Source organism: Littorina saxatilis, linkage group LG7, assembly GCF_037325665.1.
Source record: "Littorina saxatilis isolate snail1 linkage group LG7, US_GU_Lsax_2.0, whole genome shotgun sequence".
Taxonomy (NCBI): Eukaryota; Metazoa; Mollusca; class Gastropoda; order Littorinimorpha; family Littorinidae; genus Littorina; species Littorina saxatilis.
This window is the reverse complement of record NC_090251.1, coordinates 36,133,696-36,157,399: the sequence shown is the minus strand read 5'-3', so window position 1 is coordinate 36,157,399 and position 23,704 is coordinate 36,133,696. Positions and strand designations below refer to the sequence as shown.

Below are 23,704 nucleotides of genomic sequence, written 5' to 3'. Positions count from 1 at the left end.
ATAGGTCCTCTGACGTACGCACCCGCTGTGGTCGTTTCCGGGGTTGACCGGACGTTGCCCCCCGGGCATTCGTCCTCTGTTCAGTCACACCCTGGCTTCCTCGAAGACCATTGTGTGGCGGAGCAATGGCGGTAGCCGTTTCTGGCGCTGCGCTTCCGGCACTCGCTGGAAGCATAGGTCCTCTGACGTACGCACCCGCTGTGGTCGTTTCCGGGGTTGACCGGACGTTGCCTTTTAGGGCATTCGGGCTTCCGGCCTCCGTCCTCGCATTCGGCGCTTCCGCTTTTCGCGGTCTCGTCTGGTGCTTTCCGGCTCCACCCGGATTTACTGCTCCTTTCGCTTCCACTTCCTCCCGGATGTCGGTAGCTGAGGAGCAACGCCAGCCCTTCGGGCAGGTGGTGTCTCAGCTCTGGCCGATGTAGTCAGCGTTTCAACCTTCGGTTGTCGCGTCGACTGCCGTTCCGGTGGCTGCGGCTGCAGACTTGCCGTCTTCTCTCTCTTAGCCTGGTCGAGGCATGAGTTAGGACGACGTCGGGGGGGACGGATTTCCGGTTTTCCGGTTATGCCGTTTCACCGGCCTTCCACCAGTACGTGGACTTCGGTTTTTTCGCCGGTTGTGTCGGACATTCAGTCTGTCGTCAGCGATTCCACACGGGCTGGTTATTGGGAAAAAGGCTTAACGCTGTCCTCTAAGCTGCGGCAGAGGTCACGTCGAAGGTTTTCCCGGGCGGGGCTTCGGCCTCCTACACTTCCTGTCTGGAAGCATAGGTTCTCCATCACAAGCGCACGTAGTGGCTTGTCTGGGGTTGATCGAGGACTGGCCTACGGGCGTTCGGGTTCCGGCCCCAGTCCTCTTCTGGTCTGTCTCACTCTTGTTCCGTCGTGGGCATTTGTGTTTCACCAGTGCGGCAGCCGTTGTCGGCGTGGTGTTTCCGGTTTTACTGGAAGCATAAGTCCTCCATTTCAAGTACACGTTGCGGTTTTGACTGGAGTTGACAGAGGACTGGCCTACGGGCGTTCGGGCTTCCGGCCTCAGTCTACTCTATGCATCTTTCGCTTCCGTTTTTTGCGGTTTTGTCTGCTGCATTTCCGGCTCTGTTCGGATACACTTCTCCTCTTCCTGACACTCCTTCGGAGGTCGGTGGGTGAGGAACAGCGGCTGGCCTACGGGCATTTAGGCTTTTAGCCTCAGCCGGGGCAGTCTTCACTTTACCTGTTGGGTGTTGCGTTTACTGCCTAGTCAGTTCGGGTGGCCCTGGACGTTTCCCCTATTCACGACCGTCAGTAGGGGGATAAGTCAGGTCTTTTTCCGGTTGGATGGTTTTCCGGTTTCCGGTCATCTCATTCATCAGTTTACCACCAGCAACTGTGACTTCGGTTTGCGTTCGTAGCTGAGCTATTCTGGTTCTCAGTCTTTAGTCAGCAATCGAACACGTTCTGGATTTCCGTCGCAGCTCAAGCTTCGGCTCAGGATTTCCCTTGGGTGCATCGACATTGGTGGCTTCCTTGTTGGTTGACTTTGTTGTCGATGTCGGACTTCCGTTCCGTGAAGATAGGATGTTTTTTCTACTTCCGGTTCCTTAGTCACCTTTTGTAGGTACCACGGTTTGCAGGTTTTGGCTAGGCCATCTCCTCCCGAAGGTGGTATCTCTAGTGTTTTGGTTCTGCCGCTGTTTCTACTATGGTTCAGTTCCGGAACATGCTCAGCCTTGGCTGGCTTCGGCTACACGGGCTTCACCTTTTGTTCCTTCTTGCTTATTCAGCCTTTGGAACTTGCCTCCTTTCTCTACTCTGTTGGCCAGCCCTTGCTAGGGTGAGCATGGAGCAGATGAGGCTGCCCTTCCTTCTCTACGCTCGTACGGCGGGTGTCGGAGGGACTCGTTTCTTTCGCGTTCTCAGTTCCCTGAACAGTCAAAGAGAGTCGCTTAAACTTTGCCTGCAGTAGAGATTCAGTCGAGTAGAGATCACCAGGTCTCTGACTGCTTTACAAAGGTTGAAGGAAGGTAGGGCTAGCATACTCAGAAACATGCTTAGCAGAAGCATGCTCATTCCTCTGGTTAAGCTAAGCTGGCAGCCAATAGGCAGCCTTGGCCGGGCAACAGCCATTCCACGTTGCGGCGATGGTGGTTGTTGCCTTCCCGTTTCTTGTGGCTTGTGGGGTTCTCTGGCTTCAGGTTACCCCTGTTTGGCCACAAACGTTCGGACTTTGGTCCTTGTTGTCTTTCATCGAGTCGGACTCTGTCTTTCTCTAGTGATCAGACGCGTTCTGGTGTTTCGTCCAAACTTAAGGTTCACTTGAGTTGGCCTCGGAAGTAACATTCAGGTTTTCCTGAGGGGGCATTGTCTTGGACAATGGATGTTTGAGGAGTAGTTCTTTGTGGCTTTCCTCCTCTCTCTCAGGTTTTGGCTACTCTTCTCCTTCGGGCAGAGGTTTAGTTAAGGTTCGGTTCCTGTGACTTCAGTCTTGGGCCTTTCCTCTCTTCTTCCTCATCTTAGTATGAGGCGAGTCCGGATGACGTCCGTTGGGTCGGGTTTCCTTACAGTCGCCCGGCTACAAAAGGCAACTTTGTCTAGGGCGGTTGTCCGTTTTTCTCCGAGTTGGACTCTGTCTTCAGACAGGGACAGACGCGCTCTGGGTTTCTGGCCAAACTCAGGTAGGCTCTTGATTTGGCTAGGAAGTTTACTGCCTGTTTTTTCCCTGAGAACTCTGGTTTCGGGAGTCTTATGGCTGGCTGGCTTCACGGTTTACGTTTACCAGTCTTGGTTTTCTGCTTTCGGTTTTTGATTCACTCTCGATTACCTTCAAGCAGACTGTTTTGGGAACATTCTGGCTTTTAGCCATTTTGTTTATGGTTGCCAGTCACATCGGTTTTTGACCACCGTGGGTCCTCACTTCCGGTAGCTTACGCACAGTCGTAAGTGGCTGCTGTCGGGTGCTACCTCTCTCCCTGCGTTCGCAGGGACTGGTAGGGGATGACTGGCGACCTTCTATTTGTGAGTTTTCTCTTCGAGGTGGACTCTGGTACGTAGTGCTTGGATGTCTCTCTCTCGCTCTTTCGTGGGGATTGGTCACTCTTATTTTGAGCTGACTTCTTTCTCACAAGCCTTTTGGGCTTTACTACATCCCAAGGTTTGCAGACTTTGGCATGGTTGTCTTAAGGTCACCGCGGGGGTTCGTCCTTCTCAGTTGAGGGGACAACCTTACGCACGGATCTTCTCAGGACATTAGCATTTCCTTCCAATAAAAGGGGGGGGGGGGGAAGCTTGTCTTTCCCTTGGCTCGCCAGGGTTATTAATCCAAGGCTTGGGTCTATTCCTGTGCTGTTTTTTACGGCTAGGAGATTGGAAGAAGTGCTGAGCACAGCTTTCTGGATCTCTGAGGTTGTCTCTTTCGCTTTGCCTGAGATACTTCTCGGCTGTCAATCAGGACTTTCCTTGGTTCCCTCACTGCCTGTTGGCAGTGGGCCAGCCCTGGCAAGGGCTTTTGAGTGGGTTAGATTTTCTTTCCCACTGGGACCGCCCTGATTCTTTGGCAGCGGTCCAGGTTTTTGGCAAGGTTTTTTGAGTGAGTTAGATTTTTCTTTCCCACCGCCTTGTTGTTGTAATCTGCTACATGTGATTCGGAGTAGGAATATGTAATTTAATCGAAAATTTTATTGTAAATTTTCATTTAATAAATATACCTACCCGAATCACATAGTATATTCCCTCCCGCCAACCCCGCTTTTGATTTGGAGAATTTATTCTTTAGGTCGAATGATATGAACCACGTGTTCAGTAGCAGTAGTGACATGGCATGCACGATGGGAGGTAACTCCCCGGGTGTATGGTCATTACCATGGCTACGTTTACACTTTTTGTGGTTGGGGTTGCTTCCCTTAGACGGTTAGCCTTTTCAGAACCTAGCATCTCCGATTGTGTCAATGCTACATGTGATTCGGGTAGGTATATTTATTAAATGAAAATTTACAATAAAATTTTCGAGTAAAGATGTTTCTCAGAGACATGCACCAACGCGAGATATTTAATTGTTGAGTTTTAAGAATTCCTTCGAATTTGTATTGTGATTAAATAAAAATATGTACAGTACCCTACAGTCATGGTCAGAATGTGCCAAAGCTTAACATGAACACTATTGTTCAGTAACTGTAGAGAGGCTTGATTGTTCACAGCATGCGCAGGACCTTTAAAAGTATGTATGCTGTGTGTACATAAGATTTCCATTTTAGCAAACCGAGTCATTTGCACAGTAAAACTAGACAATGTGAAAATACAATTCTCCCAAAATGAAACTTCAAGTGAATTAAGATATGTACTAAGTCAAAATTCCTTGCTTCCAGGGTTCGAGGACGCTCTTCAGTCTTTGGAGAAGCTTCTGGTCATCAACTTCCGGCTTCCTGTGGACTTGGCGGTGCGGCCGTTCAGCAACATCCGCGATGCTTTCTGAGCTTCTCAACTTCTTTGGCTGAGTGGCTGTAGGATGTTGATACGTCTCAGAGAGTTGTGTGTAACACAGACAGTTTGCTGAGTGTGTCAGGAAAGTGAAACAGACTGCATGTATTGAGCAGTTCTGGCAACATTATATTGTGCTTGATAGCGAGGTGTGCGGTGAGAATGGGACTAAAAGTGACTGCTCTCTGATTGTCATTTTCAAGCAATAAGAAGTACAACTATTAGAGACACTGCAAAGTGGCTTGGAGAATTCAAATTGATGTCTAGGTTTAAAAAACAAAACAAAAAGACCTGCACGCACATAAAAACGAGCAAGGAATCATGGTTCCTGCATTAAACCTACCACGTACATCCCAATTTTGGCTGCTGGGGTCTAATTCAATTATTTCTACCCATAATCGACATCACCCCAACTTTTCCTGTACATATTAAGTAACGCTCATCAGTGGTCACATGACTTTGAGCATGTTCAAGTTATGTTCTGTAACAGCTGATATTGCACAAAAATAATTCGGGGACACTTTTTCGTTTGCTTGAGAAAATTGAGTCATTTTATGTTTCGGTCATTCAAACCAGTTTTTGTCAATCCTAAAAAGCACACTGAAATTCATACGGTGCCACACATAGATAAGTGACGCCCATTTGGGGACCCCCTTTACAGGAAAAAGTGGTTGAATTTGACCCATAAGCCTTATTTGGGGGATTGTTTCCTGAGAGGGATGTTCAGAAATTGTGGAGATCAACCTACAAAAGTACTTAATGGTATCAGTCCTTCCCATGTAAACTGTTAGACTCACCGTCTCAGAACTGACCAGGCTTTTACATGGAATAAGACCATCCCTCCAGTTGGTCACATACCAAAAATAAACAGCCTGGACGCTCTCTGTGCGCAGTGACAGTTGTTGGACAAATGAATATCGTAAAATCCAGTAGTGGCTTTCAAAGAAATTGATTAATCAAAAAAATTGCCTGCTCGCCACAGCAAGCAGGCAGTCAGTGTGTTGATGTTTAGTACTTGTCCAAATGAAGGGATGGTCTAATCCCATGTCTGAGACTGTGAAAAGAATAATGCCTCTAATGTTCCATTACTTGGAGGTGTCCTGGCGCGAGAAGGTCTCCCATATAAACATGTTTTACTGTTGATGTGCGTTTCTTCCTCTCACTGCAGGGATAACTTTAGAACAGTACTTTGTGTTATACAGCTACAGTTGTGAGAAAGAATCTATCAGATACAGATCTGGTTTGACTGGTATCAGAACAGTTGCAATTTTTCTCACATTGGTAGGTATGAATTTGGTAATGGCAGAAATTACTTCACGTTGGTACGCACATTCCAAGACAACTGCGAGACACATTTCTGTCATTGTTTTTTTTTAAATTTTACGAAAGATACCCTGGTCAACGGTTGTAGTGTGTGCAGGATGGTTTTTTTGTGGGTGGGTGTTTTTTTTTTTGTTTTTTTTTTTTTTGGGGGGGGGGGGGGGGCATTTTTTAGTGTAAGAACTTAAGAAAAGTGGTTAAACTGTAGTTGTAGTTTCCAGTTAGCATCCAACTTCTGGCTGGGGTGGGTGGCTGGCTAAAATGCATTTTCACCGAGTTTCTAGACATGTGAATTGTTGTTTCGTAAGAATGAAAATGAACTGCAGAAACAGGTGTATGCAAAAGTCTGTGCCGTTGAATGTGGAGAGATAGAGTACATATATATTTTATTGTAAATAGTATCAAACACGAAGAAAATAATCACTGTACCCTTGCATTTTCTCTTAAAATGTAATTAAATTACATATTATTACCCAACTCACATATAGCAATTAACTCTAGTTCAGTGCTGGTAACGCTGTACGCGTTCCCCTTGGTAACAAGGGAGACCACCCTAAAAAAAAGTGATCCATCCCATAATATCAGACCGATGTCCGGTCCAACATCCGTATGCGTGCGCATACGCCGCCATTTGTATCATTCTCTCTCAGCGGTTCAACTGGGAAGGACGCTTCTGATGTACGCTCCTGCTGTTTGCAGTTTTTCGCCTTAGTCCTTGGCTTTGGCATCTCCCCTTGGTCGTCGCCTATCTGTTCACCTTTACCTAGCTGTGTGGTGAGATCTTTCCGTTTTGTTATAACTTTAGCGACGTTTTCGTCGCTTGTTTTGTACTTGTGAAATTTTTCTGAAATTGTTTTTCTTTGAAATTTTTCGTGAGTTATTTTGCTATGGCGGAGGCTGCGCTTGTTGATAGCGTGAAAAGGAAGCCGAGTTCGAGGCAGGTGCCTGACGATTCGCCTCCTAAACGAAGCTCGAGGAGAGAGAAGGGCGCAGGAAAATCCGGGTCTGTTTCTTCCGATTCAACTTCTGTTAAATCTCCCGTGTTAGCAGACGTCAGTTTAACTTCCGGTCAGGCTTGTTTACGTTCTGGCAAGAGTGGTGTTTCGGGCAAAGCTTCTTCTTCTTCTGCTTCTGCTTCTGCTTCAACTTCAGATGGCTGCCCTGGGTTAGCGCCAACTGAAGTTGCGTCTTTATTGTTGACTTTGAGCGCTCAAGTTTCGACACTTGCGTCGGAATTATCTTCCACTAGGGAGGAATTACGAGTGCTCCCGTCTGGTGTTTCTGATGTTCTCTCCTTAGCACAGGTACGGCAGTCTCCTGCAGTTCCGGCTTCGACTTCCGCTAAGCCTTCGGCGACTGTGACTCGGGCGGATGTCCATGCTTCGCAGGATGGGGGTACCAAGTTGGTGTCTCTCCTGAATGTGACACCAGTACAAGGTATGTCTACACCGCTTGCCGGTGTGCGAGCTCAGGGGGCTCTCTCGTGCGTTGGAGGCCGTGAGAGTTCTTATGAGCAGCGAAAGGACGAGCGCCTCTGTACGTCTCTTTATGAGAATATCGGGGACCGTTTTAGTCCTCTTCCGCCCGGGGGGCAGGAAGTGGTCGGTTCTGCCGACGATAAACTGTCTGATGTTCTGCCTCCTGGCTCCGAGCTTGATCTCGAGTCGGAGGGTAGGGCGGAAGACGGGGATGCCTCAGTGGTAGAGGATTCCCAACTGAATTTGCCCATGAAGCTGTCAGCCGCAGTGGCGCTGGCGGCGGAAACGGCGTTCAGATATTTTCCGGAAGGGGTGGTGAAGGACAAGGCTCAGCTTCACCCACCTCGGTCTGCTTTTGACGATTTCCGGAGTGCACAGGAGCAACGGCCTCGCTTCCGCTTCCGGGAATCGTCAACTATTGCCTATGAAATGGCGAACGTCTTGTGTGGTAAACGCAAACCGGCGGTGCCGTTGTTGGTTCAGCACGGCGATGCTCCGGAAGACGTTGTCTCTTGGCTGGCTCAACCTGGGGCTCGAGCAGCTTCCGGTGTTCCGAAGTTCAAGCTCAACCCTTATCCTGTGAGTCTGATTGACACTTTTGCTCTGCCGTCAGGGGCACTTCCGGTGACGCCGGAACTTGCTGCTTTGAGAGAAGATGGGTACAATAGGGATAGAGTTGTCCCATGTACTGACGGTTCTCTCTCAGCCTTGGAGGAAGTTGGACGGTCTTTGCTGGAGCTCACGTCCTTGTCGGAGTCTCTGCAAAGGTCTTTGTCCAGATCGATTGCCACATCTCTTGATCCTTTTGAATTTCGGTTTGATGCGTCGCCGACAGATGTTTCGACACTGCTGGCTACTCTGGGCAAGGTGACTAGAGAACAGGTTGCTTTGTCTGCCCGGCTGTATACTCACACAGTTCTTTCAAGGAGGTCAGCCTTCTTGACGGGGTCCAGATTTCGGGACACCGCGACTGTGGAGAGGCTGAAGGTCTCCCCTTTTGCTGAGGGGTCTCTCTTAGGGCAGGCGTCTTTCGATGCACTCCAGAAAGAGACGCAGGACACGCGGGATGTAGCGATCGCGTGTCTGGCTTCACAGGGCTTCCAGAAGCCTCAGGGCAAGTCTCAGACTCAGGCGTTTTCTTCCGCTAAGCCTCAGACGTCTTCGTCAGGTGGTGGGAAGGCCCAGAAGCAGTCATTCTCCTCCAGGGGTAGGGGGCGTGGAGCTCCATACCCTAAGAGGGGTCAGTCTTTCGGGGGTTCCAGGGGGTCGGGGCGTAAGCCTCACCCCCAATGAAACTTCCCCGAACAACACATCCCGGTGGCCCCCGCGCTAGTTGTAGCCGGCGGCCCGTCCAGGGCCCTTTCTTCCTGGCTGCAACTGGTGGCCAGCAAGTGGGTCACGGGGATAGTGTGTTCGGGGTTCCGGCTTCTCTGGTCAGGGCAGAAGGCTCCCCTGGTCAGGATAATCCCACCCTGCAGGGCGCCAAAGGATTTGGTGGCACGGAACGCGGTCCAGGAGGAGGTCTCGGCTCTGCTGCTCAAGGGAGCTATAGAGGAGGTCTTGGACGCGCGGTCACCGGGGTTTTACGGCAGACTTTTCGTAGTGCCGAAAGCCTCGGGGGCGTGGAGGCCGGTGTTAGATCTTTCTCCTTTGAACAAGTTTCTGAGAGTAATCAAGTTTACCATGGAAACTCCAACTTCGGTTCGGGAGGCCTTACGGCCGGGAGATTGGGCAACGTCGATCGATCTTACAGACGCTTACTTTCACGTCCTCATACATGTCGCGGACAGGAAGTGGCTTTGCTTCCCTTGGGGCGGCAAAGCTTACCAGTTCAGGGCTCTGCCGTTCGGCCTGTCTTTAGCCCCGTGGATTTTCACGATTGTGGTCAGGCAGCTTTGCGCTCTTGTGAGACAGGAAGGCATCCGTCTCAGAGCATACCTGGACGATTGGTTAATCCTTCACCAGAACAGGGGGCTTTGCGAGGCTCATACGCACAGGGTGCTGAGCCGGGCGGCACTGCTGGGTTTCTCTGTCAACCTGACAAAATCCGAGTTGGAACCATCCCAGACGTTTACTTACCTGGGCATGGAATTCGACACACTTCGGTGGTCTGTCCGTCCGTCTCAAAGGCGGATCGACAAGCTTCAGGGTCTGATTCGGTCTCTCTACGGAGAGAATCACGCCAGTGCAAGGGTTCTGACTTCGGTTCTGGGTCAGATGGAATCCATGGCTTCCCTCATTCCGTTGGGCAGGGTTCACAAGAGGCCTTTTCAGGCCTCCCTGCAGTCAAGGTGGGATCAGACATCCCAGGACTGGAGTGTTCCGATCGCTCTGGGAACTTGGTTTCAGCAGACCACAGGTGTTTGGCTTCTTCCGGATTTGTTCCGGGGTGTTCCCATTGTTCGTCCACCGCCGGAGAGAGAGTTGTTTACGGACGCATCTCTGACGGGGTGGGGTGCTCATCTGGACGAGCACATGGTTTCGGGACTTTGGGATTGCTCTCAGGCCTCCCTACATATCAATGTACTGGAGTTGGAGGCCGTTTCCCTGGCGCTTCTAGCGTTCAAGCCTTTCCTGGAGGGCAGTCATGTACGTCTTCACACACCGACAACATGTCTGTGGCGTCGTATGTGAACAAGCAGGGGGGGACTCGGTCTCACAGTCTTTCCGACATTGCATGTCGCATTCTCAAGTGGTGTCACGCCCAGCACATTCTGTTGTCAGCAGTGTACTTGAAGGGCAGTCTGAACGTCCTTGCAGACACTTTGAGCAGAGGGGACAGGATTGTTCATTCAGAGTGGACTCTCACACACCAGTCCTTGCAGCGGCTTTGGTCGCAGATCGACAAGCCCAAGATAGATCTCTTTGCGACGAGGTTTTCGGCGAGACTTCCTCTCTTTGTGTCCCCCTTCCCGGATCCTCTGGCCTGGAAGGTGAATGCTCTGGAAGTGGATTGGTCAGATCTTCCGGCGTATGCTTTCCCTCCGTTCTGCCTCTTAGGCAAAGTCCTCAGGAAAGTGGACTTAGAGAAACCAGCGCTGGTTCTGGTCGCTCCTCTGTGGCCAAGCCAGCACTGGTTTCCCGACCTACTGCGTCTAGCAGTTCGGCCCCCGATCCCTCTCGCCCTGAAAAGAGGAGATCTCGTGCAGCCTCGGTCAGGCGTTCAGCACGAGAACCCACAGATCCTGGCCCTTCACGCGTGGATTCTGTCCGAAGCGCTTTGCGTAGGGCAGGGGCCTCTTCCCCTACTCTGAGATTCGTTGGACATGCACATAGAAAATCGACGTCTTCGGTTTACTCATCGCACTGGACCTCTTGGTCTAGGTGGTGCGCGCTTAACGGGGTTAAACCTCTTTCACCTAGGTCTATTCATGTAGCCAACCATTTGTCTTGGTTGGCTGATCAGGGGGCTTCTCCCTCTTCTATTAGGGTCCGGAGGTCGGCGATCTCTTCGACTCTCGCGCAATTAGGCCACAAAATTTCGCTCGGAGGGGTTATCGCTAGTGTTATTAAGGGGGCTGCCCTTTTAGCAGCTCGTTCAAAATCGCTTCTCCCTGCATGGGATTTGTTCCTGGTCTTACGTTTCTTAGCCTCGGATGAGTTCGAGCCTCTTTTGTCAGCCAGTTTGGCCGATTTGACGCGTAAGACTGTGTTTTTAACGCTTCTCTCTACTTCGAGGAGAGGTAGTGAGGTGCACTCTTTGTCGGGTTTAGACAAGGATATTGCGTTCGAGAAGGATGGTTCCATTTCTCTCAAATTTGTTCCCGGTTTTCTCACGAAAAACCAGAAACCTGGCCAGCTTTCTCCAATCTTGCGCATCCCACCCTTGAGCAAGATTTTGGCTCCTGGAGATCCCGATATTGCAAATTGTCCTGTGAGAGCTCTCCGATGTTACCTGTCTCGAACTCGGCCTGTTAGGTCAGAAAGTCAAAAGCTTCTTTTCATATCTTTAAACACGGCTAGGTGTAAGGATATAGCTAAGGTGACTCTGGCCAAATGGATCTCCACTCTGATCAAACGAGCATATGCCTGGTGGCAAGTGCAGTCGGTTGATATTAGGGCAGTGTTGCCTCTCACCGCGGCTAGAACCCATGAGGCGAGAGCCTGGGCATCCTCAGTGGCAGTTCTTCGGTCCGGCAAGCTAGCCGAGGTACTGGAAGCTGCGTACTGGCGCTCTGAGGACATCTTCGTCAATTATTACCTCAGAGACGTCGCTTCTGTAAGACAGGATGGGAGCTCCGCGCTGCCTGCCATGGTAGCGGCGGGACAAGTCCTGCATGCCTAGTTTTTGGTAAGTACCCACCACCTATAGTAGCAATCTGCTATATGTGAGTTGGGTAATAATATGTAATTTAATCCAAAATTTTAATAATAAATTTTCATTTAATTAATATACTTACCCAACTCACATCGTTTAAACCCTCCCGCCTCCCCGCTGTGGTGGTATTGGGTTCTAAAAAAGTAGTGAGTTGGGCTTCGTTCGAATGATACAAATGGCGGCGTATGCGCACGCATACGGATGTTGGACCGGACATCGGTCTGATATTATGGGATGGATCACTTTTTTTTAGGGTGGTCTCCCTTGTTACCAAGGGGAACGCGTACAGCGTTACCAGCACTGAACTAGAGTTAATTGCTATATGTGAGTTGGGTAAGTATATTAATTAAATGAAAATTTATTATTAAAATTTTGGAATATGTCTTGCCAGGCGGTAAAGGTGTTCACAGCATGGACTCTTTTGATAGCAAGCATACTGATGGAACCATGTTCCACGGATTGAAAGGATCTGAAAAATCCAACATGCACTGCATAGCTCCCAAGGATGTTATTCGGATTTGTTTTCTTTTGAAAATTGGCAGAAACGGCCTTGAAGTTTTGGCTATTTTCCAAAATTTTAGGCAGTCCTTGGCATCTTATTTCTCGCACCATGACATTTTTGTTGTGCAAATCTGCCGAAATGAAGTCAAAGTTATTGGTGATTTGAAAGAAGTTCAGGCACTTTGTTGACTGTCAGTGTCTAATCACATCCCTGAGTTCTGAAAATATTGGCAATTTTGTCTTGTGCATTTATCTTGGTTGGATCTCACTGCCATGTTTTTTGTTGTTAGTCCTTTCACCTGAATTTTTTTTACCTTCATTATGATTGCTTTTTTATCTACAGAACTACGCACTCACCAGTGGCCATGATTTTGAGAACCTATTCTCTATGTCTTCGTATCTTAACATAGATCATACTCGCACATTGGCTTAGACTTATAGTCTTGTAATTTTTCTGTGAGGACACATTCCATTATTCTTTTTAAATATAATTATTTTTATATTCATTTTATTTGTTTAGTGTGTATTTTAGCTTCTTTACATGAGCCACGTTTGATTTCACAGAACATTTTCTGAAATGGAGGTGATTCATTTCAAATTATTTCATGCTTTTTACACCTCTTGGTCTCAGTTTCTACTGTTGCTAGCTGAAACATTTGACAATCCTCATTTAACGTGTATTTGTGCGGCATGTTTTATTGTTTAATCATTATAGACACTATATTTACTTTTGGGTAAGTTTTTTGTTGTACCATGTATTTTTGGTATGTTAGCCACATATAAAACGTTCCAATGCCTTTTTTTGCCTTGTGAACTGTGGAGCATAATTTCTCTGGTAGTCATGGCAACTCCGGTGATTTATTTCCGAATCATGTTGTGAAAGGTTTCAGCACTGGATAAAGTTGGTTTAGTGATCACTGCAATGAAAGGACACCGTTTGGACCAGGCGAAAGTTACCCTTTATACACCGATTAACAGTTCCTCGGCCATTTTGGATTTGCACATGCGCACATCTTTTTCTACGAGCACTTTTGCTTCTTTTTCCTCTTCCGGTTTCCTGTTTTTGAGAAAATGCGCATCCGCAGATTGTTTTTTCGAATGTTTTTCTTCTTCTTCCTGTTCCGGTTAATTTGAGAAAGCGTAGATTCAGTCGGCAGAAAGTGCAATTTTGTAGTCTTCCAGCCCTGAAGTTGCTTTTGAGTGTTCGAAGAAAGAGTGTAAAGGTTCTAAGGATTACATCGGGCACACAAACACGCGATTTTCCTTTTTTCCGCCCCTTTGATTTGAACGCGTGCGCAGATTGTGTTTTGCGAGTATGTTTGTACTTCTTCCTCTTCCGCTTTCCTTCTTCGTTCCATGTAAACGCCGAAACTGTTAACTGGTGTATTGCAGGTGGCTTTTCGTAGCAGGTTTCGGTGAGAAAAGTAGACCAAGGGACAGCAGGTGTCCTTTCATGGGAATTGTCCTGTCATCAGAGGGCCCTGTTATTCCAGGTACCTTTGTTAATGTCGTTTTGAAAATGCATTTAGAAATCATGTTTTCATGTATGAAGAAATTGTTCCAGCATTTTTTGTGATGAAGTAAATTATGTGCAATATTTCTTGTGTGATACAGGTAGAGGGCTAATTATGCTCGCATAACATGATTGTCTTTGTTGTTACTCTGTTTGCAGTATATTTATTTGGGCTCATATGGTATTTTCATTGTTTACTGAACTGTATTATTACTTTTCTGCATTTATTTTGTTTGCTCACAGAATGGCTATGATCTGCATTATACAATGTATGACAAATACATGTTTATATGCATGTATATGGTAATTCATTTTGTTTGGCCTAGTCTTTGTTGTCTTGCTGCCATGAAATATTTTGTCGATGACTCCTTGGGGTATCAGCATTAACATTTTCATGAGTAGTAACAGCTATAACAAACAGTTGAGACAATATTTATTTTCAGATCATAGGGGCAGTGAATCACATTACACAGACAGCGCCGACACATGCACTCACACACTGAAAATAAGGTGAATGGTAGTAAACATGTTAACAGTTCTAGGGTTTAATTACATTTTGCACGACAGGTCTGAATTGAAGCAGCATATACACAGGGCTCCCACTTATGTGAATTTGCGGATTTCTGAACAATATAAAAATGAGAAACAATTATAAATAGGTTCACATTTGCAGCAGATAGCACCGGTGCCATTTTGTATCAAAATTTCAAAAAAGATTCCTAAAGCCACATGCAGCCAAACGCTGGCATTGAAGGAATTTCTGTCTGAGCTTTATCTGCTACATACTATGGTAAACCTCTTTTTATACAGTCCCACTGAATGTCCCATAAGTTTGAGGTAATTTTTTTTTCAAACTTTTTCATTCCATCACCATCAAAAAATGACATTCACAGTAAAGTGAGCACTATGGTTCCATAACATTTCTGTACCATGTAACTTTTGTTGGTACATGCATCACTGTTAAAGGTAAAACCCTTCTTACGCACACAATCTTGTACAAATCTGCTTCGGCTTTTATATGGAATGAAATAATCCTTCAACTTATACTTGCCAACTGGTGGTAAGACGTCGGCCTCTTAATCGGAAGGTTGAGGGTTCGAATCCCGGCTGTGGCCGCCTGGTGGGTTAAGTGTGGAGATTTTTCCAATCTCCCAGGTCAACTTATGTGCAGACCTGCTAGTGTCTTATCCCCCTTCGTGTGTACACGCAAGCACAAGACCAAGTGCGCACGGAAAAGATCCTGTAATCCATGTCAGAGTTCGGTGGGTTATAGAAACACGAAAATACCCAGCATGCTTCCTCCGAAAGCGGCGTATGGCTGCCTAAATGGTAAAAACGGTCATACACGTAAAATTCCACTCGTGCAAAAAACACGAGTATACGTGGGGGTTTCAGCCCACGAACGTAGAAGAAGATACTTGCCAACAATCAACAGTCTCGCTGCTTCCCATGCAGAGGCGGCACGGTGGCCTAGTGGTAAGGCGTCCGCCCCGTGATCGGGAGGTCGTGGGTTCGAACCCCGGCCGTGTTCTAGTGGCTGCTCGGCCTGGCGTCTGGCATTATGGGGTTAATGCTAGGACTGGTTGGTCCGGTGTCAGAATAATGTGACTGGGTGAGACATGAAACCTGTGCTGCGACTTCCGTCTTGTGTGTAGCGCACGTTATATGTCAAAGCAGCACCGCCCTGATATGGCCCTTCGTGGTCGGCTGGGCGTTAAGCAAACAAACAAACAATCCCATGCAGAGGGGAATGTTTTGCTGAATTAATTTCCTAGATTGACATTGATGTTACTGTTCGGTACGAAATTAATTGTGTTAAAATAAAAACACCACTGCACAGAAAGTAACAAGGCCGTTGAGTTTTGATACATGTTAAAGGTCCTCGTCTACATTTTTATACCGAAATCGCCATTTGACCATTAAAATGCAGAGTCAATTATCTACAAATTTCAACAATACACCCCCTTTCTATCAGGAAAGACAAAGCCAGTGTAGCCGTTTGAAAATTCATTGTAGTATTCCAGCGTAGTACTCATAGTAAAATATCCTTATTTGGAAAATGCCAAGCGCAAAACTCCTCTCAAATCCCATGCATTTCGTGCGTTTAAAAAAAAGCGTGGACAGCGCTCCAGTGTCAAACTGTTGCTGCACTTGTTTGGGCGTGGCTATAAGCATAGTGACATGAATTTGATTGGTCAGTATTTTTAGGCCAAGCACATGTTCTCAGCAAACAGAAAACAAAATATTGGAAGCGTGAGTCACGCTACCCAAAATTAAAAATTTTTTTACATATATTTTTTTTTCTATAACTTTTTTCCCCATGGTTCATTCATCATCTGACGTAACTTTTTAGTGAAATCGAACCATAAGATTATTGAAAAAAAGCAAAAATGTAGACGACCACCTTTAATGTTGAAGTAGCTCTTATCTCTTGTAGAAGCCTGCATTGATTTGTGATACCAGACATGGATTATATTTGTTGGAATGTACCTTGACATTTCTGTACCTCCTTGGTATCACTGTTCAACTGCTTGTAATTGTCTCTTTGGTGCAATATTTTGAGACTTTGTCACACACATAATCAAGTTTTGTGTCCAATTTTTGGTATTCTGTTGTGACTTGTCACTTTTGTTACATACTGTCCATCATTTCTTTACTGGATTCATTCCATTTTTTCTCTGGATTCATTCCGTTTTCTCTGCATCGTAGTGCAGTCTTGCCCACTGGAATTTTATTGCGTTACGGAAAGCAAACTGGAGGCAGTAATAAAAGTATTGTTAGCTCATGAACAACGGTTTCTTACGTGTCTGTGTGTGTAAGAGAGAGAGTGATCGTTAATACATAAGGATAGACGTTCTGGGCACAATCTTAATCTTACATGTATCTGTCCTTACTCTAACAATATCCAAAACGCACCTGTAAATATTGCAATACTTCAATTGCACACATCACACACACACAAAACTTTTAATTATGGATAAGCTTGTCAGCTCATATGGGAAGGTTGAATTTAAGAGCAAATAAAGAACAAATTTTAAAAAAAGCAGACGAACACACAAACAGGAAATACATGTATTTACAAGCACATAGACAAATAGAAATTATCAAACACCACAAAGCAACAAGGGTTATCTTTCCTCAAGATGTTTAATTATCATTCAATATTGCAGCTGAGGAAATGCCCAGAGGGAAATCGACGCATTCCAGAAATAAGTCAGGTTTTATGGGTTGTGCAAAAGTTGCACTTCCTTGCAAACACCAAGCCAAACAACACACGTGCGACTTCTCCACACGTGGTCGCTCGACCCCAACCGGGGTATCACTCGTCGTTTGCATGATTTCACTGGCACAGATCGTCGCCGCTTATAGACACGCCATTCGCTAGTGATTGGCCTACAAAGTCACGTGTTGCTTGACTCAGTGTTTCCAATCCATGGAAAAGCAAGGACAAACAAGGGAAAGCAACTCTTTCACAACCCATAAAAACTTGAGTTATTTCTGACCATCTAATTGCAAAACAAAGGTTGTCCTTTTCATGCATGAAAGACAGTAGAGTTGCACAGACAATCATACCTAGAAGTAGAAGTATACATCATGTTCTCTAAAAATCAATCGAAAAAATCTTCCAGGTTGAATTCATTCTTCAAAAAACTATTAGCTAAAATCAGCAACACTCACAACTGAAAAACGAAAGTTTACAGTAACTAATCTTTGTCCCCTATCTCTTTCTCGTCTAAACAAACATGTTAATCATCGCAGATCTGTCCAATGCTTTTACACAGAATGAGAGCATCCAACACATGCCAAAAATTAACAACCTGGCAAAGGAAATGTTTTTCTGAATTGATTTACATCTCTGATGGAGTCATATTTGTGGTGGCTGGCTTTGTAGCCAGTTTGTCGCTATCAGCGTGGGTTCGATCCCCTAGTTCGGCGAGATATTTATTTCTCGGAGTCAACTTTGTGCAGACTCAATTCGGTGTCCGAACACGCCCGTGTGCACATATGCGCACGAAAAAGATCCCAAGTTCACAGCGAAAGTCTCAGGGCTTGGAAAACATGAAGATACACATGCATCATCTCTCGTCTCTGATTATCATGATCGTATTTCGATACTTTGACGAGACAACCCCAATGCTGGTGTGTCAAAGAAGACGTCCACAGCGGGCTTGTTCGAATCAAAGTATCACACCATATCTTCAGCGTATTACCAACACCTGTCCCAATATAGGCCAACTGGTCTAAGAGGACGTTAAACCCTAATACGTAGTCAGTCGGTGGCTGGCATAATGGGTCACATGAGAAGGTAGACACCTTTAAACAAAGTAAGTTTCATGACACGTTTTTCACCAAAGTGCATTAAAATCCATACAAACAATGACTGTTACTAATGCAAAACAAATATCCACACAACCCTAACAAAGGCTTAAAACAATTCGCGTCCACTTTCATTCTATTTCATTTCACAAAAGTTCAATCAAATGTGACCCTCCACCACGGAATGAGTCGCATGTCACCTTTGCATGATTTTCATATTTTCACATTGTCATAAAGAGTTTTTTTATGCTCTATCCAGTGGTGAAACCCGTTTTAGAAAAGAGCAAAAACTGTTTGAGTTATAAGCCTGTGACTAAGGTGACCCACACACTGTTACCAGACACTCTCCGGACTTATATTAAGCCTAGCGCAGAACCGCGCAAGGTGACATGCGACTCATTTCGTGGTGGAGGGTCACAAATCAGCTATCATTCCTGTACCCTTCAGTTTTACACAATCAAGATAGGCACCTTTCAAGTTCTGACTGAACACCAAACAGATGCACTCCACAAATACATAAACATAACGAAGACCTATAAAATTTGTTTTAATTTTCAATCTAAAATATGGATCAAATCAGCAGTATTTCCCAATCCCATATCCTTTCACATGATTTAAGATTTGTACCTTTAAATTTATGACTAAGCACCAATTTTCAAATGTGGATCAAATAAGCAGTCATTCTCATACCCTTTCTCAATCTCTCTCAAGATAAATGATTTTGAATTTATGACAAAACATCAGTGACTATTACTTTCACCAAGCAAGTACACAAACTGTTCTTAGTATTCAATTCCTTTTTAAAATCAGGATCAAAATGCCAGAGTGAGAATTCCTTGTGCTAAGCAAATATATATAGAAAGATAATACAGACAAAGACTCTTATTTTATTCCATTCAATTTGGATCAAATCAGCAGTCATTTCCATACCCTTTCACACACTGGAGATTGGAGCCTTTAAAACTCTGGCATATTCTATTTACCGTGGCTTGTGTCATTTGGTTGCTATGCTGAAAGTATAACGCTGGTCCACTACTGGTTGCGCCAGTGTTGTTGGACGGCATACTTTTCAAGTCTTTTCCAATGCTGGAAGTTGGTGATTTCACAGCTTCTTCTTCCTCAGATGAGGATGAGCTTGAACTGCTATCCTCTGTTTTCTCGTCTTGAAGCTCTTTCTGAGAGGATTTGGATTCCTCCCCCTTGGTGACCTTTCCCGATTTCTTTTTCTTTGAGGGTTTCTCTTTGGACTGTGTCTCTGCGCTGGATACGTTTTCCACATCTCCCGCCTCCACCTTCTCTTTTCCTTTGGACTTTTTCTTCTTGGGTGGCGCTTCTTTTTCCTGCTCGACAGATTTATTTTTCGTCTTCACAGGTGTTGGTTCCTCCTCTTGCTCTTCAGACGTCTTCCTCTTTTTCCTCCTGGGTGTCGTTTCTTCTTCCTCCGCCATTTCTTCTTGGTCTTCCTCCAGTTCCGCTCTAGCTCTCTTCCTGTTCTTTTTCTCTGCCTTCTGTGCAGCTTTGAGTGCCTTGGCGACTTCCTCCTTGGTTGGGATCAGGAAAATCTCATCACCGCCGGCAGAGAACCGGACGGACTTTGAGCGTCTTCTGTTGCCGTCCCTTTCGCAGCGGAGAATGCTGGTGTTGTGAACATCTTCTTCTTCCTCCTCTGCTTGTTTACTTCTCCTCTTCCTTTTTTTGTCCTTTTTTGAAGACTCGGTGGAGGTATTTTCAACTTCAGTATGCTCAGACTGACCTGTCTCAGCAACTTCAATCTTTTCGCTTTCCTCTCCAGTTGTCTTGTCTTCGCAGGTTTCACTTTCTGTTAACTTACCCTTCTTGCTTTTTTTCTTCTTCTTCCTATCGGCTTCATGTGCTCTACCATCAGATTGCTCTTCCTCTAATGTCATTTCCGAGTTGCCCTCAACACCACTTTCACTCATGAGGATTGTATCTTTCTTTGCTTTCTTTTTTTTCTTCTTGGACTTTTTATTATCTTCTTGCTCTTCTTCCAACTGACAAAAAACATCTTCATTCCCTTGAGTAACTTTTGGCTGGAGCCCGCTTCCCTCTTGAGATAGATCTTCTTCTTCGGACTCTGTACTTTCTTTCCTTGCCTTTTTCTTCTTCTTCCTCCTGTCTTGATTGTCTTCCATGTCTGCAGAAGCTTCAATCATGAACTCAGCCGATGGGTGAAATTCTTTGTTCACATCTCCCTTTTGAAGCGAGTCTTCTCTCTCACATTTTCTCTTTTCCTTGTCCGATTTCCTTTTCTTCTTCTTTCCATCGGTCTTTCCCCCAGCCTCATCTATATAACCAGATGCCTCATTCCCTGTCAGTTTAACTTCTTGGTCGGTATCCTCCATCACAGTTAAAACGTTTGTCGCATCAATACTATCCTCTGCAGTAGAAAATCCGTTAGAAGCAGCCTCTCGTTTTCGCTTCAGCTCAGCCATTTTTATGGCAAAATACTCCTGCACACTGGTGGTGCTTGTGATGGTTTTGATGCCGTTGGGGTTGTTGTTGTCGTCTTCTTTGGGTTTGTCACTGCCGGAACTGCTGTCCTCATCAGAGTTAGCCTGAGAACAGCCAAACACAATTCTTACTGAAAGGACTAGAAAAGTACTACTGTGCTGTACACATGCACTCACATACCAAATAATAATGACACCAATAATATCAAAAACGAAACAAAAAAAGGAAAACATTCTGATCAATTACTAATGACAATGAGTAAAACCCCTCGTGTGTTAACAACGCAAAAGTAACTGTTGTTACTTCTTCAACAAGAAGAGCAAAATGCTTGTACAATTCACCTTCATGATACATAATATGAACCAAAAGCAAATTAGCTGCTGCTGCAACTACATAAATGATCAAGAAAATTATTATTTCCTATTTCTCGACCCCATCGTAACCTTGAAATTTGACCACGTTCAGTCAGATTTGGGTAATGTCTTCAGGTCGTCAAATCCCAAAAGTGTGTGAAGGTTAACACTCCTCATCACTAAGACTCATCAGATTACTCAGGTTGAGTCAAAAATCAATAAGATCAGTGATCAAATTGCTTCTCGAACATGAAGTATTTTTCACCTATAATTCCTTATGTCGTCAAATGAAAACCGAGCATACATACTGTAGATGGTTCTTCAAAGAAAACCTTCCATAGATTCTTTTCCGAATATGTCTAGGCCAAAAAGCTTTCTCCTGATTGACAACAAATCTTACCTCGGACTGAGCTGTTGGGGTAGAATTTTCTGAAGCTTGACCCTTCCTTTTGCCGAAGATGCAGTCAAGGTCATGTGACGATCGTGATGACAGGTCCTTTCCCCTGGTGTACTTGTGGTAGCTGCAATTAGATGAAAGGAGGTTACTTCAAAGTAATTGTATTTACTTTTGTCTTGCTGCACAAAATGAAAAAAGAGGTTACTGAGTATGCAAAGAGGTGCTGCATGGACATAACTAGTAAAGTTCTTAGCTTGCAAACTGCTAAAAAAGCAGGGGGCCCGGTAGCTCAGTTGGTAGAGCACTGGACTTGTGATCGAAAGGTCGCAGGTTCGAATTCGGGCCGGGACGGACACGGGTCAACTTTATGTGCAGACCCAGAGACGGAAGCCATGTCCCTCCCCCGTGCCATCACAATGGCACGTAAAAGACCTTGGTCATTCTGCCATAAGTGCAGGTGGCTGAATACACCTAAACACGCAGACACCTGGGTAGCGCGACTCCGTTGCTGCTAGCTTTCCACTGGGAGGAAGCGACCCGAATTTCCCAGCGATGGGACAATAAAGTAATGAAAATGAAATGAAAATGAAAAAGACTTGCTAATGCTATGGTGGCCAGCCAGTTTCAAAAACAAGTACAAATATGACTTTATTTAATAAGGATAAATTTTTAGAGAGAGAGAGAGAGTGTGTGTGTGTGTGTGTGTGTGTGTGCGCGCGCGAGAGTGCGAGAATGTATACATGTGTGTATGCATACAAAAAGAAGAACACCAACCAAAGAGAAGTAATGAGTCACTTTATGCAGGTGAGTATGTGTTTACATAAAACAAGAAGAAGGATGATAAATATTAATTAAAATACTGACTGGACTCTGCTTCTGGAAGACTTGGATTTCTCCTCCAAACTGACAGTCACTGCGGCATCTTCACCACCTTCAGCAGGTGTATCGTTCAGTGATGACAGCAGTGAGTTGAAATCATCCTGATGGGCGATCCACCTGTCGGCGTGACTCTTGCTGCACCCAACACCTGTTGAAAGTTGAAAATGGGTAAGTACATGACATGTCACTTGCCAAGATCTATACAAACTTCTAAAACAAAAATTAATAAAAACAAATACAGGACGGGCATGTAGCCTGATGGTCAGGACACTGGCATTCCATGTGGAAGGTGTGGGGTTCAATTCTTAACTGTGTCTGCTAAGCACAAGTAGGCATAGACAATCCTGTAGTTCAGTGGGATACATAGACATGAAATTGAAAATACCAAGCATGCATCCCCCGAAAACAGAGTATGACTGCCTTAATGGCGGGCCAAAAATGACCATACAATGATACATACATGTATGTAAAAGCTACTGATGAGATATGAGCCTATCCCAGTTTACTGACATTCATGTGCAGTATGTTTCATCGCATGCCCGTAAACCCACATGTACTCACATAACAAATTGTGTTCGTCCCAGGATCCACAAGTCTTACCTCTGGCATCTGTGTTCAGTCTGTGCACTGCTTTGACATGTTCAGTCCTGCCACTTTCATTGGCACCCAGGCCTTTTCCTTTCGTCCATCCCATGCTTTCCAGCATGCGGAATCCAAATTTGCTCTCATCTGAAAAAGACATGATACTGCACACTGCACTTATTGACTCAAGCTGATAATCAGAACTGATCTCCAAAATAATTCAGCAAACTGCTCCTCGCGATTGTGGGCAGTAATGGAAAGACAAGACAAGACTCACTATGATGAAATTGAAAGAGCAACAGACTTACAGAGCTCTCTGCAGATGCTTTACCTATAGAGGGACCCAAGCCGGACCCCCAATTAAAATGTATATGGGTCGAAGGACCCCCTCAGCAGAACTCTACAGGGTCCCAAAACCAGAAGGACTTTTTGAAGTATTTTGAGACCTTCACATTCAGTGATTCACAAAAGTGGTATTCGTCAATATTGGTTAGATTTGGTCATTTACTCCTCAAATTCACATCAGTAAAGATCCGTCTTTAAATGTTCTCATCTTCAGTTAACACTTCTGAGACACATTATTATTATTATTCTTTTTTTGTCACTGTCAGTGTCACTGTGGTGTCAGTTGCCAGATTCCATGCACTTGTTTGCATTTCAAAAAAGTTTATTTGCATTAAAAACATCTATTAAGATTCTTTCTTTTGTTTCTTAACCCTAACCTTAATGACACCGCAAATTTCGTTGGTCAAAAAAAACTTTTATAATAATTGAAAGTAGATGATAATAATCTACACGTTATCTCAATAGCTGTAATCTGAATCTGTGTCAGTGTGTGTGAATGTTATGTTTGTGGGATACATTGATGAGACGATTGTTACTATAGGCGTGACGTGTACCAGTGTGTGTCTGAGAATTGTCGTCTGATTTCTCACAAGAATACTTCAACCTATTGCAGGTAATTTCTTCATACCTTTGCTCCAGAAGCTATTTCTGGGGTCATTTCCAAATTTCTGTTTTCTCTTCGGCTCTGCCAGCATTGCCATGCTTGCGGAAGTGACGTCTATCGGCGTAAACCTAAATATGATTGGATCAAGTATTTATTCTGACCAATCAGCAATC

At 45.2% G+C, this 23,704-nt stretch overlaps 2 protein-coding genes across 2 annotated transcripts in view; one reads left to right on the top strand and one right to left on the bottom strand.

Annotated features, from left to right (window-relative positions):
• The window catches only part of LOC138971326 (RUN domain-containing protein 1-like), a 37,518-nt gene extending 31,629 nt beyond the window's left edge, over positions 1 to 5,889 (top strand). Inside the window, exon 16 of the mRNA XM_070344046.1 lies at positions 4,341 to 5,889. Within this exon, the coding sequence (XP_070200147.1) occupies positions 4,341 to 4,447 (107 nt within the window). The 3' untranslated portion in view covers positions 4,448 to 5,889. The remainder of the gene's footprint in view (positions 1 to 4,340) is intronic.
• A 10,821-nt stretch (positions 5,890 to 16,710) lies between these two features.
• On the bottom strand, positions 16,711 to 23,638 carry LOC138971331 (cylicin-2-like). The gene is made up of 5 exons (XM_070344055.1): positions 23,556 to 23,638; positions 22,601 to 22,729; positions 21,986 to 22,148; positions 21,125 to 21,245; positions 16,711 to 20,475 (listed from the first exon to the last, which is right to left on the bottom strand). Exons 1-5 carry the CDS (start codon positions 23,626 to 23,628, stop codon positions 18,811 to 18,813), a joined length of 2,151 nt encoding a protein of 716 aa, XP_070200156.1. The 5' UTR covers positions 23,629 to 23,638; the 3' UTR covers positions 16,711 to 18,810.
• Positions 23,639 to 23,704: the final 66 nt, after the last annotated feature.